This window comes from Xiphophorus couchianus, chromosome 13 (assembly GCF_001444195.1).
Source record: "Xiphophorus couchianus chromosome 13, X_couchianus-1.0, whole genome shotgun sequence".
Lineage (NCBI taxonomy): Eukaryota > Metazoa > Chordata > Actinopteri > Cyprinodontiformes > Poeciliidae > Xiphophorus > Xiphophorus couchianus.
The window spans coordinates 15311278-15326306 of record NC_040240.1 but is presented as its reverse complement, the minus strand read 5'-3'; the positions used below and the strand labels follow the sequence as shown (position 1 = coordinate 15326306).

The window sequence follows — 15029 nt, the reverse complement described above, 5'->3', positions numbered from 1 at the left end:
CTGCTTCTTTGGTTTTTGAGAACACATTTTTATGCCATAGTGAAAGCAGAAAAAAAATGACATCTAATTAGAGAAATTAAAAACAAAATAAAGCATTTCCTACCTGTTGGAACTGGATCTGAAGTTTCTGGCTTTGCTCCGTCAGCGCCAGGAACTCTTTTGTGATTTCGTCCTTCTCCTCACGAGCCTGCTGCAGGTTGGACGTGAGCTGGGTGATGATCCCGTCCCGCTGCTTCAGAGCGGCTTCAAAGTCCTGCAGCTGCACATTCAGAGTGGGTTTTAATGCAAGCCATCATGACAATTACAAAGACCACAAGAAAAAAAGGGAGCAATTTAATTAAACAGTAAGAAAGAGTTACTGTTTCTTCCTGTAACTAGAATCGGCGCAGTTCTTTGCTGTAAACAGCACTGTGCCGATTCCTTTTTAAGAAAAAAAGAATCGGCACAGTTTTGATTAATCTAAAACTACAAAAACCCATTATATTGTTTTGTTACAATAGAATTAGGGCCGCAAGTAATAATCATTTTAGTCATCAATTATTCTGATTATTAATCTGATAAAATGTTGGCATATATTCTGCTGATTTTCTCTTTTTTCCACATGAGCAACTTGACAAAACATTGACTAGAAATAATACTAAGGGTTGCCAGTTTAACAAATACATTAGCATTTGAGCAAATCACAAAAGAGCTACAAAATGAAAACGTACAGTACAAACTGTAGATGTCACGAATTTCTCTCTTTCTGCTAATTGAAAAACAATTTAGAAAAAAACATAGAAAATCTCTTAGTCTGTCAATTTGTCATTTCAAAATTTTCACAAGTTTTGCTGATGATAATTTGTCCCAGAAGTTGTTGCAATAAAAGATAATATTGTTCTTCTTGGATCATTTTCAAGTAATGTAATGGTAATAGTGGCATAATAAGGCAAGAATGCATTCTAAAACATCAATAAACTTTAAATTCTCATGAACTTTTAACACTGGAACTGGAAGACATTTTAAATATCCAAAATAAATAAGTAAAACAACAGAAACATAACATAAAATGAATAATGAAGTCTCTCTAAACAAAATTGTCCTTCAAAAAAAGGGCTGGTTAAAACCAAAGCACCAGAATGAAGACTTTTATCATCCAGTTTTTGGTAGAAAGAGATAAAAGCGACATGATTAGTCATCCAAATGGAAATTATTGAGTTTGTTTTAATATCATGCAATTGATTTAATGCTTAATATGACAATCCCATCCTTTACTATTTACTCCCAGTGAAAATCCTTAATTGTTACTTTAAATTTTTTTTTTACAATTGAATGAATAAATGATGCAGCAAGAAGAAACCAAATGTGTGGTTTTCTGAAAACCAAATAAAAAAAAATGAATGGAGACATAATCCTTTTGCATAATAATAATTCAAAGGAGGAGGTCAACATGCATTTACACGTAGTGTCGTCTTTCAAGCATTCAGGATAAAATGCTGTAAATCAAACCCAGAACAGCAGAAACATTTACCTGCTGCACACCATCGGCGCCGAACGCCGACCTCATTTCCTCCAGCTCTCGACTCAACTCCTCCAGAGCTTTATTCTTGACCGCGAGAGCGTCCTCCATGTTCTGCACCGTCCGTCCCTCTGTCGGCTGCAGGGCCTCCACTTCATCCTGCGCAGAAACAATATCAGAGCTTACACGGCTTTTAAAAGAGTCACTGAAAAGGTTTCATGACTAGAGAATTAACTAAGAACGTAGCCACAACCAAAGAGCAGAAGCAGTTTTGTTAGAAGAACCCAAAGTTAGAGAGTTTGGCATGTATGGGTCATGTTTTCAGAGCTGGGTAATAACTAGTTGCTTTTGCTCAATTACATTTACTTGAGTAACTTTTTTGGAAAAAAATTTACTTTTAAGAGTACTTTTACTACTCTATACTTTTTACTTTTTCTTGAGTAATGTTATTATGAAGTATCTCTACTCTTACTTGAGTAAAATGACAGGATTTTCTACCCACTGAATAAAAAACAAATATGTTTTAACCAAAAATTCACCAGACACAGACCTGCAGTTTTTGTTAAAGTTTCATAAGTTTTTTTATTGAAAGAAACCGACTTGGAAAGATTTTCTTTAATTTTTTGTAACTTTTATTAATTATTGTCATGTTGGTTCTTAAAATACCTAAATTTCCACTTAACTTTACATTTTGATCCACCTGATGATGTAATTTTTAAATATTAAATGATTGATAATTTGATCAGTTACTCAATACTTGAGTAGACAAGTTTTTACCAGATACTTTTTACTCGAGTAATTTCTTGCTACTTAGTTTGTGACTAGAACCTGACAAAAATATGAAAAAGTCCAAGTGAAAACACTTCTGCAAAGCATGCTGTTTGATAATTTATTAAGAAAGGAATTAAAGAGTTTAAAGCACATAAAGCAGGAAAAACTGCATTTTTAATGTCTAGTTTTAGATGTGAAGCTGTTATGCTTTGTTTTATGTGCTTTACATTTGTAGTTGTTAAAACTTTTAAATTTAGCAGGATAACTGCTGGGTGTTTTTTATCTACAAGGGAAAAAATAATAATTTTCCTCTTTTTTGGGAGATAAAAAATATCTTAATGTAAATACCCGTGTTTCACCCTAAAACACTCCGTACGCACGTGTCAAACTCAAGGCCTGCCGTAGCTTTTCATGTGACCCTCTAGATTCTAGAGTAAACACTAAGTGAGCTTAAATATTATTTTATCAATCAAATCAATGCAGTTTTTCTGTTTACTGCCAAATTATATCAATCAGTCCCTCCAATTTCTTGAGAATTATTGTGGAAATTCACTCAAAATCAACAAATCCCAGTACTTTTTTATATTAATACATAATTGGGAGTTTCTTGCATATTTTTCTCAAACATTTTCAAAAACGTTCTTACTTTTACTAAGCAGCTGCCTCAGCTTTAACTAATGTCAGATTATAGTCCATGATCTATGCAGCGAGTTATAAAAAGTCGCATTTACCCTCATGAATAAGCGCAAATATTGCAAATATTTCCAAATTAGTACCACAAACACTTTGATTTTTATTGCAAAAAAAATTCACAAAACTAATGTAAAATCCTGGAGGGTCTTTTCAATATTATTTAATTTGAACAATTAATTGATATTTTAACAGTTTGTGAACAGGTTTTATCAATACATTCTGGAACAACTGGCCCTTTAAGAGCATTAATGATCTTGATTTGGCCCAAAACAAAAATGATTTTGCTCTAATGTCTATAAATCCATCTGTCTTAGCAGTGGGTCCACGGAAAGCGCCTGCTTTTACAAAACTTTCTGTTTTCTCTCCTCAAAGCAGACACTGTCCCTCATTACTTTCCTCCAGCAGCTTTCACAGATAATTCACACTTCTGCAATGTCACAAAGCCCTTTTCCATCCTGACCTTCTGGAGCATTTTGGCTTTTTAAAGACAATGATATTTCTTCACCACCGACAGAACAGGACGGAAAATACCAAATGTGTAAAGAGTATAAAGCAGACGTGGTTAGTGAGAATCTTGCAGAAGACATTAAGCATTTGGTTTGTTAGCGAAGCCAAAGCAGAGCTGCTTGATCAGATTACTGTACCCAGATAAAATCCTGTGAAGGCATCATTAGGCTCTCTGTCATCTCATGGAGGCAGCCATTTACCTGTTAATTCATAATGTGCTGCGTTAAACACTAAGATCTGGGAGGCTGCAAAACAAAAGCCTGCATCATGTCAGGAAAACACCTTTGAGCAGCTATTTTGGAGTTAAAAACAGTTTAATAAGTGTTAATGTTACATAACTGGAGATAATTGTAGTGAAATGTTGAATTTAGAAACTAAAACTACATTAAAATAATCACCCTCAAGGTTTTAGCTATTGATTTAGTCTTTCTAAAGGAAGGTTTTACTCATTTTAAAGCAGAGATAACCTGGTATAATAAAAAAAGTTAAATTTATATCATATTTATAGGAAATATTAACTCACCTCTGAGGAATAATCTTCCGCTGTGGTGGAAACTTCGCTTTCAGGCTGCAGGAGAAAAACCAAACACACACATCAAATTAAATAAAATAACAAATAATTAAAAAATGAAGACCTATGTCAGGAATGAGGCAAGTTAATTAAATAGATTGAGGCAAAAAGACACCAGTGGCTGCTTTATTTTGGTAAATTTACATCACAAAAAAAGGAAACAAAAGAAAACGCTATTTTACAAACCAATAATTTACCAAAACAGTATTATAAATTGCTTACCCTATCACTACTATTTGAAAAAGTTATTTATTTTAGTAATTAATTTCAAAACGTCAACAGCCTGACTGATTAAACAAACCGTGATTTATTTAAAGCATTTCTTTCTGTTAATTTTGAGGCTTACAGCTAATGAGAAACACAAATTTGATTTCTCCAAAAAGTATTATAGAAGATAAATAAATAAAGAATTGTTAATTAATCTGTTCACTTGCCCAGGAAAAAGTCACAGAGACTCTCCAAAAAGAAGATAACACAAAAGATTACTGCCAAAGAAGCTGGTTATTCAAGCATATTCAAGGAAAGTTGAGTGGAAGGTAAAAGTGCAGTGTAAAATATGTCTCCAAGACAATGTCGATATCAGTTGCGATATATGCCTGTTTTATTCTTTCCTCTGTTTCTGATCTGTGGAGCATTTTTGTCATTTGTGTCCACACTGTAAAACATTTGAGCCACATTTCGTTGCGTCTACTATCATTAACTCTTTAAGTCAAATAAATTCAGAGAGTTTTAGATTTTGAACCTAAATGTGTGAAATTGTGAAAGATAAACTTACAGAAGTAAGTTGTGTTAATGTTTTACCCTAACACTAAGAAAAAGACAGGAGTGGGAACTATTTCCCAGAATGCTTAGCGGCATGTTTTTGTATCCTGAGATGGAAGTGTGTCACATTGATCTGACTTGTGTTTTATTTTATTTATTTTAAGTTTTTGAAGCTTGTGGATAATGTCCTGTTCACACTAAATGTTTTTCAGCAGAATTTAATTAAATTCATTATCAGATCAGAAAATTTGCCATTTTAAACAAGAATTTAAATTATTCTAAAGTAAAATAAGTAGTTATTTTAACTTGATATTGTGAGTAAAACAATAGAGAAATGTGGCTGTTTAACTAAGTGAGGGAGGTTTTTTTCCTACATAATTATTTGGTTTAAATTACAGCATTAAGTTAAAACTCACAATTCAAGATTAATGAACGTAAAAACAATGTTTAGACAACTTATCTCTTGTTGTTAAATCAACTTCATAAACTTTAATTTCTGAGTTAAAACCACAGAAACTTTACTGTTGACTTCAATTGCATTTTCAAAGGTGGACTTTCATTTTCAAGTTAAAACACCCTCAAATGTTTTGCAGTGCAGTGTCAGATAATTTGTCCTGCAGGTTAAATATTTATCAGTATGAAAGATAACACATAAGAACTCGAAAAATATCCAACAACTATTGCTGGACTCTGACATAAATGCTGTCCATACTGATCACATTTGTGATATATTCGAGTATAATATGAGCCTTGAGAGGATTCTGAAATAAATTTTTAAATTGGTCCTATCTAATATTCTGAATTATTGGTTCTCTTTTGCTGTAAGCCATAATCATCAAAATTAATGGAAATAAACCACTTGAAATGTAATACTTTGTTTAATAAATTTATAAAAACACTTATGTTTCACTTTTTTTAAATATAAATTACAGAAACAAACAGACTTTTCAATGATATGTGAAAACAATTCAGAAAGATGTCCTTGAGGTAAAACATAGTTACCTTGAAGTAGCTTTGAAAAGATGGATTTTGTTGCATTTTCCTTTTGTTGCTCAAGAGCAAAATGATGAGTTAATTTAAGAATATGTCTTCACTTTAATGACCAAGAGCAGAAAACTGTCCAAGGAAAAAACTGGCTTGATTTACTTGTGATGCAGAACAGATCTCATTCAGGCAGCAGTAATTTATAATTTGCCCATAAAAATGATAAAAAAAATAAAAACCCAGAAGATCTGTGTAGATAATAATACACTTTATCAACCTTTAGATCTTCTGAAATCCACTGCAAGGCCATAGAAATCTGTCACACAGACTGACACATCCCAACAAGTTTAAAGGCAATTGTCTGTCTCCATGGGAGCCAAGTAGTTTTGTGGGTTTATGGAGAAGAGTGGCAACACAGGGCCGAGCAAAAGAGACGGAGAGGGCTTGAAAGATGGAACAAATTGTACAAGAGCTCTCAGCTCTGCATGTTTTTAAACCTTTCTACGTGGATTTCTGATGAGATGTAATCAGTGGTAATTTATCTATCAGAAAAGCCTGGATTAAATGTCTAGGTGCTGCTGTTTCAATCCTCTTTTCTCTAAAGAAAGGTTGGAATGACTGTGCTGTATGGTGATTTAATGAATAGCAGGAGCTGGTTATGTAAAACCAGCAGAATGCATTAATACTGAGAATGTGGTAACATAAAGAAAACAATGGCATCCCACAAAAACCACAACTTTCTTTTAAATCAGCGTCATCTACATGCATTTAAACATGAAAAATACATGCTTTAATGTGCTTTTTGATTAATTTTTAGCTATTAATGTGATTGTTGTACAGAAAGGACAAATAAGGAGACAAAAAGAAGTGAATTTACACACCAGGATCCTATGAGAAAAACAAAACTACTGCTCTCTCCTAAACAACCCGCCAACACATGCATACTCATATTCATCCTATAGAGAGTTGCTGAGTTTGTTTCCCGCCCACGTCTTTTGACCAAGCAGCCAAACAAACAACCTTAACATTTCTGTAATTTTTAGCCAAAGAAAAGGTTGGTTTCTTTTACAATTATTTTAGTAATTAATAACTAAATAATAAGAAAATGGTGCATTCTACAGATTTCTTATGTAACTTTTTTATACAATATTAGAAAACCATTCATATTAATAATTTAAAATGAGAAAACAAACATTTTATTGCCTAAAATGCAATAGCATAGCACTCTTTTGGTAAATTTGAACCGGGTGAAGCTAAAACTGAGGGGTTTTGGCTAAAACATTTACAGACAAGTGGTTAATGACCCTAAATGCTAAATGTATGTTTATTTTTGTGCTTAATTACTGATCTAAATATGTTGTTTTTTTCAGCAAACTCCAGTTAATAATTAATCAGTTACTAAAATAGTTTATTATTTCAATAATTATTTCAAATTTTTTGTGTAAAGATCTCATTTATAGTATTTGACATTGTGAAACTTATGAGAAATACTCCTATTTTCAGGTAATCCGTGACTTTTCATTTAACAATCACGGCCTATTTTCATCCAAAAGTGTTGGAAAACTATTATAAGCCATTTACATTACTTTGTTAGTCTAAAAAAATCTTAGGCTTTCTAATTTTTTCAAATTTTATAATGATTGTGAAAGAGAGACTGTGTTGACTGATGCAGCTATGATATGATTTGAGCAATGGCACAAAATCTTCACCGCTCCCAGCAAAGCATCAAGTTGATGAAGGAGGAACAAAACCTTTTGCCAAATTTCTACTTACAAAAATAACTGGAGTTGTGCCAAAATTACATAAAAAAAGGCAACAAGTCATATTAAAACAGAGTAGACCGATTTGTTCAAATACGTCTTTTGGAAAGGAAGATGCTTTCGTATTTTTGAAATGTTACAACCACAAACTTTATGTTTCTTTGGCATTTATTGTTAGACCAACATAAAGTATTGCATTATTAGGAAGTGGATCGAAAATGATCATACATGAGTTTTCAATTCCCCCCCAAGGAAAAAAAAATCTGAAAAGTGTGGTGTGCATTTATATTCAACCTCCCTGAATAAATACCTCATAAAAACAACAATCTCCACCAGTTTTGTACATCTAAACACTTTTTTTTGCACATTTCTATTAGGAGCTGTTCAAGTGCAATCATTTGTAAACATAAATGTTCAAGTCTTGCCAAACATGTTCAATTAGACTTGGGCCTAGACTTTGACTGTGCCATTCTAACAGGACTATGTTACAATATCAGTTTTAAAAATGTAAAATATAAATTCATGGCACACTTTTAAGACTTCTTTCATTAAAGTTATTTGAAAACTATACATACTTTTCTGATTAACTTCCAAATTATGTGTTACTTAACTTTGGTCTTCCATATAAAGTTCTATTAAGATGCATTAAAGTTTGGTTGCAACATAAAATGAAAATGCTTAAGAGAATGAATACCTTGCAAAACAAACCTAAAAAAATTGATAATTTTATAAAAATAACAGTTGGCACTTCAAAGTTAAGCATAGAAAGTGAGCATTAATGTGTTGAGTACTGTATGAAATAAATGTGTGCACCTCTATCTTGTAGGTCTGGTCATGCCTGACCGTCTCTCCGCTCTTCAGCGTCTTGGTGAAGGTGAACTCTGTGGTGGGTGTTTCCTCACTCCCTTCATCTCGTCTTTCACCCTTGACCTCTCGTTCTCCTTCTCCACCCTCAAACTGATCAGGCTCGACCTCCACCCTTCCCTGCGATTCTGCCTCCGAATCCTCGGCCGGCTTCTTTTTCTTCTTCTTCTTCTGCTTCTTCTGGGAGTCCGCATGAGCTTTTCTCTGACGGTACTCAGCCAACTGCAGCGAGAGGAAGTCAAAAGATAGAAATGTAAAAGCTTTTTTTTTTTTTTCATTTTTACTATATTGTTTCCGCTGTCATTAATAAGCTTGTCTGACCCATTTGTTTGGTCAGGATCCACGCCTTTCTTTCCAAGAAACTCCACTAAACAATACTTTTAGCAAAAAATAAACAAGATATAAACTTACTCTGAATCGACACAGTTTGGTGATAGTCAAACGAAACATTTGACGACCCAAATATGCCTCCTGCTCTGCTACCAATGAGTCCTCCCTCCTTGTGTCCATATGACCCAACACATGCCTCGTTCTGCAACAGGTGCTAATCCCAATTAAAGGGATTGCTTTTTTAAACTACAGTATGTCATTTATCCGTGAAAACACACAGTCATGCTTTCCAGACTGGAAATCTTTGACATTTGTTACTGCAGCCAACTTGTCATTCCCATTTTGGTTAGTTTAATACAATTTTTCTTCAAATGACAGTAATTTTATTCTCAGTAATAGATACAGTATACAGCTCTGGAAAAACTTAAGAGACGACTGCACTGAAACCTATTGAAAACCTCCTGGTTATTCCACAAAACATTGATCTCTGAACTCTTACTGAGTTAAAACATTAGTATTGTTGTTTCTAAATGAATGTTAACTTGTTTTCTTTGCATTATTTGAGGTCTGAAAGCACTGTATCCTTTTCATTATTTTGACCATTTATCATTTTCTGCAAATAAATACTAAATTTTTGCTTGGAATTTCAGAAACATTTTGTCATTACTTCACAGGATAAAAGAACAATGTTCACTTTACTCAAACATTTACCTATAAAAAGTAAAATCAGAGAAACTGATCATTTTAAGTGGTATCTAAATTTTTCCAGAGCTGTATTTCAAGCTTCACATCAGAAAATATATTATCTAAAACCAACTTCTTTAGGACACATTAATATATTTACTGGTTTACATCTCATATAAAATGTAAGAAATATACGCTTTTACCGTTTTACAATGTCAGTTTATCAAAGAATTGTTTTCTGTCAAATTTAGGAATACACAGTAATTTATTTTGGATCAAAAAAGTTATTAAAAATATGTAAGAAAACAATTCATTATAAATTATAATAAAGCCCAAGTCAGTGTATTATAAGCCTAGCAGGCCACCAGGCTTTACTCGTCCTCCCACCAGGCTTGTTATATACATTAGTAACAGTAAAGACCGATTAAGCTAGGTTTATAGTTGACACGTTTAACTGGGCGCGACAAGTGTTTCCAAATTATGATGTCTGCTCGTGCACCTTTAACAAAATTTTAAAAGTTACAAAAATTCAAACATAAAAACACGCTGGACTGCACTAGCAACCCTACTACAGGGATTAGCAGATTTTCTGGGGAAACCTTGATAAATAACTCATCACTACATCATACATCATGACATAGATTTGAGGAATGTCCAACATTTATTCCAGCCAATGCAGATCACTGTTATGTTGGATCTCATAATCTGATCCTGCTTTGAAGGAAAGCACATAACCAAAACCTAAGCATAACTTTAATGTGCAAAAAAGTAATACAAACAAGAAAAAAACACCACTTTCTGTTGAATGAGACAGTCTTCAATATATTGGTCTTATGTAATACATCAGAGTAGTTATATCTCTCAGATTGCGTCAAATCCGACCCTTTAATTCTAAATATAACAGGGAATTTTTGCAAAACTGACATTATGTGTTTATCTTGCTCATCCACTGTAACAAAGACAGCAATTCAAGGGTCAAGGGTCAATTTCAGGTCAGTAACCTTATTTGGCTTGAGGAAATTTCCTTCCAGAACTGTGCTGAAGCACAACGTGTTCGAAACATAGATATTAAAGTGCCGCTATCACAACTACTCTGATTTGCACGGGTGAACTACATAAACTGGTAATAAAAACAATGATGATCTGCATATATATTTTAAAAAATAAAAACTTAAAAAATGGCAAATAATTATATTTTTATCTATAATGTCCTGAGTACAACGACAAGCTGCTTTTTCCACCATTTCATCTAGACATTAGCTACTTAGAACATGAGCAGCAGTCGGCAGCGGCCACAGATCGCAGATCTGAATGGACCGTCTGCCACAGATCAGTTTCATTCCATACTAGCGCCTCTTCTCCTGCCTATAAAACAGCCCTGCTACCATATGACACACAGCAGACGTCATGCACCTTCAGAGACAGGTGCACCTCTATTGCGTTTATGTGCTTCTTCAGAAGGACAGATGGTTAATAGCAGCCAAGGTACGAACATGTCCCAATTAAATCGACTGCATCAGCTGGCAGTAAAAAAAAACAAAACGTCCAACCTGAAGGAAATTTAATGTTTAAAGCAGATTTTTAGGTCAGTTAATGTATATATATTAAAAAAAACAACATCTGGTTCTATTCGCTCAGCTCACTCAAAATAAATTACCGTACTATCAAGAGAGCAACTAAAAAAAAAATTAATTCAAAGTATTTTGGATAGCTAACTTGTACATTAATGTAAGAAATTAAATAAATAAACACACACACAAAGACAAAAACTGTGGCTCAGATTAGGTCTAGGTAAGAAAATAATATAACAAAGAAATATTGTAGGACAAAGACGCATTAAATAGCATAAAAAACACCAAAGGAAGGATAACATTTTAATCTGACTGGGCCAACCTTAAAAGCGTCAAAGAATTGACGTGTTGGTCAAACGCTGAGAAATATGACACTTTACTCTTATTAAATGCATCAAAACTAAAAACTCCTACTTCTGTCAGTCTGTAAATGCATCACATGTTCTCTGTTTTGACTTTAGTATAAATCAGATAATGGTGGGGAACATTTTGGTTTTGATGGATAAATAAGGATTGCTATGTAATCCCTTCATCTTTTTGTTGGATTCAAAACTACTACTTTGATCGAGGAAACTGCACCCAGAAGCACCAATCTTTTTTTTTAAGGCCAAATGTTTTTTTATTATTTATTTTCTGATTTTAAACCAAATTTATGCCTTAAGTATGAAAAAAAATAAAAATAAAAACCAACTTGTTGTCAGCTGGTAAAACAGACATAAATTTAGACTATTAAGAACCTGATACATACATTTATGCTAATCAATACAAACACCAATACTATCTGTGAAACCATCCTTTCCGTGTCCTTTTGTATGCAGCCCTGATGAAAAAACAAAGCAAGATAATGCTCTTATCTTCTGACAATATCATACTTACCTTTCTATTTAACCTCACACAAGAGTTCAAAGAACAAAACAAAGGAAAAGAATGAGAGAGGCAAAATACACTGACTGAATCCACAAAATGCCTTAGTCCAGAGGTCTTACTTAGAGTAAGTTTGCACTCATCAGGCCAGGCCAAAAAAAAAAATCTTGTTTAGAGCCACAAATATCACATTACTTTTTAGGGGGAAAAATATAGAAATTTAGATCAATATCTACATTAGGAAAGTTGTTATAATTTTTTTTTTTAAAAACTGTCATTTTATCTCCAGGATGGATGGGGTTTTTTTCCCTCTGGGTTGGAAAAATTATTTTAAAAAGCACATAGATTCAAACCTAATGACAAGGAAAACACATAGAAGTATAATACTGGTACTCTCAGTATCATTCTTTGTAGAAATTCAACACAAATATTTCAGGATAAAATGAAAAACCATTGAAATCTTGTATTTGTTATATGTAAAACATTAGCTGGTTCTATGATTTCTTAGCCAAAGTTATTAAGAGCCATTATGGTCGGCTCAAAGAGCAACAGGTTACAGACTTATCTTGCCCAAGTCTTTCATAATCTAAAATACATTTTAAAGTTATTTCCTCATATGTTTCCTTAGCTAATTTTGGCATACGGTTGTAATTTTGATGACAGTCTTGTGTCAAACTTCACTGGTAAACTCGTCCATTACCTTCCAATACCCAGACCTGCACAGCATTCTGGGAGATGTAGGCAGAGGAAAGATTTTAGCCACTCAACCTCTCACAGGTCGCTAAAGCAAAGTAGGTGGAATCAACTAACTGACTCACTCTTTGGTTACCTAGCAACTCACTCACTATTTGGTTACCTAGCAACAACCTATCGAGTAACTGCCACAGAGGCAGTTTCAGAATTCCTCACCGTGCCTCATAAATGCTTGAAAATAAAAAGCAGCTGTGTAGACTAATACCTTTGGATAAAACAGTCATGTCACAAGTTTGGCTGTATTTCAGAAATTTAAAACACATAATTAATCAGTAATTATCGATAGACTAATATGAAACCCTTATATTGTGATACGCTTCTCAGCCATATCATCCAGCATTAACCGATATTTGATACATTATATAGATTTATCTACCATTTTGAAACTTCTGCAAAAAGAAATTACCAGAAACAGATGGCAAAAAGATGACAATAAATATCAGTTGTTCATATTGGCCCAATTCCAATATGCTAAAATAATGACTAATATCGGCCAACACCGATGTTAGTGTCGATATATTGTGTATCCCTAATCATGGGGAGGGATACTGAGTTATGGGGTCAAGTAAAGGTAAGCAGAATCATAATCTGATGTGGAGTTGGGATAATTTATCCAAACTTGAAGTACTTTGTAATTCTCTCTCAAATATTTCTGCATAAACTGAATAATAAAAGTCTTATAAACCACAAGCAAACATTGTGAGTCATTAGTAAACTCACAGTTAAGTGTACTCATCGGCTCAAACTAAGACAAGTGTCACTGATTTTATGAACAGCAGCAGCTAAACCCCGATGAAAGCTCACAGTGTTTGCCGATGCTGTAAAAAAGGGTCAGAGGCTGACACAACAGAGCTGAGAGTAGGTGTCATGGTCGTGTTCCCACCTACTATTCACAGCTTAAAAAGCTCAAAGTGCTCTTGATCTACCAATCCACAGCTCCTCACATGACCCGCCCTCGTCCAAATATACCCACTTATCTGTATTTTAAGAGCAGCTTTATCCACCTAAAACCTGAGCACAGAAATAAATGTAATCGACTGATGAGCCAACAGGCCTGGAGCATCTCTGAGAAGGAGGCAGTCTTCGGTTCTGACTTTTTAAGAGTAACGCATGAGTAGCAGCAAACCTGCCAGCAGGAATCACCCAGGGTTCTGCCTTTTGCTGAGATGCTTAGCACTACAAGCTGCCCTATTTGGCACGGCTGCTGGCTGAGCATATGGAGACTCAAAGCCTGGGTAGCCGCACCACCATCTGGGTAAACAGAAACTACGTAGATGTACCACCATCTGCTGTCTGAAAGCATGTACACAGGTATTTCCTGCATATCTGAGCCTCATGGTGACAGAAAAACACAGACTATAAACAGCAGCCAGTTTGGTTCTTTAAAAGACCAAAGCAACTATATTAGCTAGGGAATAATATTTTCTTTATCTAAATAAGTACACATAGCAGAAATACTAATATCGGATATTGATATCAACCCAAATTTTCATATTGATGCATCCCTAATTTGACTTGACAATAGGGCAGGACAATAAATCAGTAACATATGTGGCGATAGACATGTAATCAATATCAATAGATAATACCGGTACATCTGATAGATTATTCAACATTCAATATATTAGAATATTTGTTGAACTCCGATCCAAAGTTGGTGGAATCAACCAACTCAGTCACTATATGGTTACCCAGCAACAATCTGTTGAGTAACTGGCACAGCAGCAGTTTAAAGGTTTCACCACTGTGCCTCGTTACTGCTTAAAAATAAACAACAGCGTCGAATGAAGACTGTGGATAAAAGAGGAAAGATTATGCCACCAGTTTGGCAGCACTACAGATATTTAAACCAAAAAATTAATCAATAATTATTGATAGAATGATATGAAACGCTTTTATTGTGATACGTTTTTCAGTCATATCGCTAAGCCCTACTTGACAACCGCACTAATTTAGAGTCGTCACAAGACAGACATATTTTGTTTTATTTTATTGTCGGCTTGTTTCTATGAATCCATGATGCTATTAATGTGAAGTATCTCTGATTACATTTACACAGAACATTTCTAGTCAATAAACAATATGGCGTAATAAACTCTAATAGCTCCTATAAACCAAGCTGACACTAGAAATTAGTGGTGATAGCAGGGAAAAAAATCCACTTATATATGGAACAGAAGTGTATAAAATATGTACGCAAATTAACATTGTTTACCAAAATAAAATAAAGCTGAGAAGACTAAATGTACCAAGAATGTGGAAGCGAGTGAGAAATGGAGCTGAAGACTCCTTCATCCCGCATCAACAACTGCTGAGTGCAGAGAGAAACACAGAAAGGTCTTTGCATGAGGCTTCTCTATCAATGAACCAAACCAGAAAGATCAATGCTGTGCACAAGATCCACTCAACAGGGAGAG

General features: G+C 34.1%; 1 protein-coding gene across 9 annotated transcripts in view; it reads right to left on the bottom strand.

Moving 5' to 3' along the window:
- akap9 (A kinase (PRKA) anchor protein 9) overlaps window positions 1-15029 on the bottom strand; it is an 84649-nt gene that overhangs the window by 64730 nt on the left and 4890 nt on the right. For 8 of the 9 annotated variants that reach the window (XM_028036862.1, XM_028036863.1, XM_028036864.1 and 5 more), the window contains exons 2-6: window positions 8360-8632; window positions 3993-4037; window positions 3607-3669; window positions 1511-1657; window positions 104-259 (exon numbers count right to left, since the gene is read on the bottom strand). In XM_028036862.1, coding sequence (XP_027892663.1) covers window positions 104-259; window positions 1511-1657; window positions 3607-3669; window positions 3993-4037; window positions 8360-8632 — 684 coding nt within the window. The remainder of the gene's footprint in view (window positions 1-103; window positions 260-1510; window positions 1658-3606; window positions 3670-3992; window positions 4038-8359; window positions 8633-15029) is intronic. The other variant, XM_028036867.1, reaches the window with a different exon arrangement.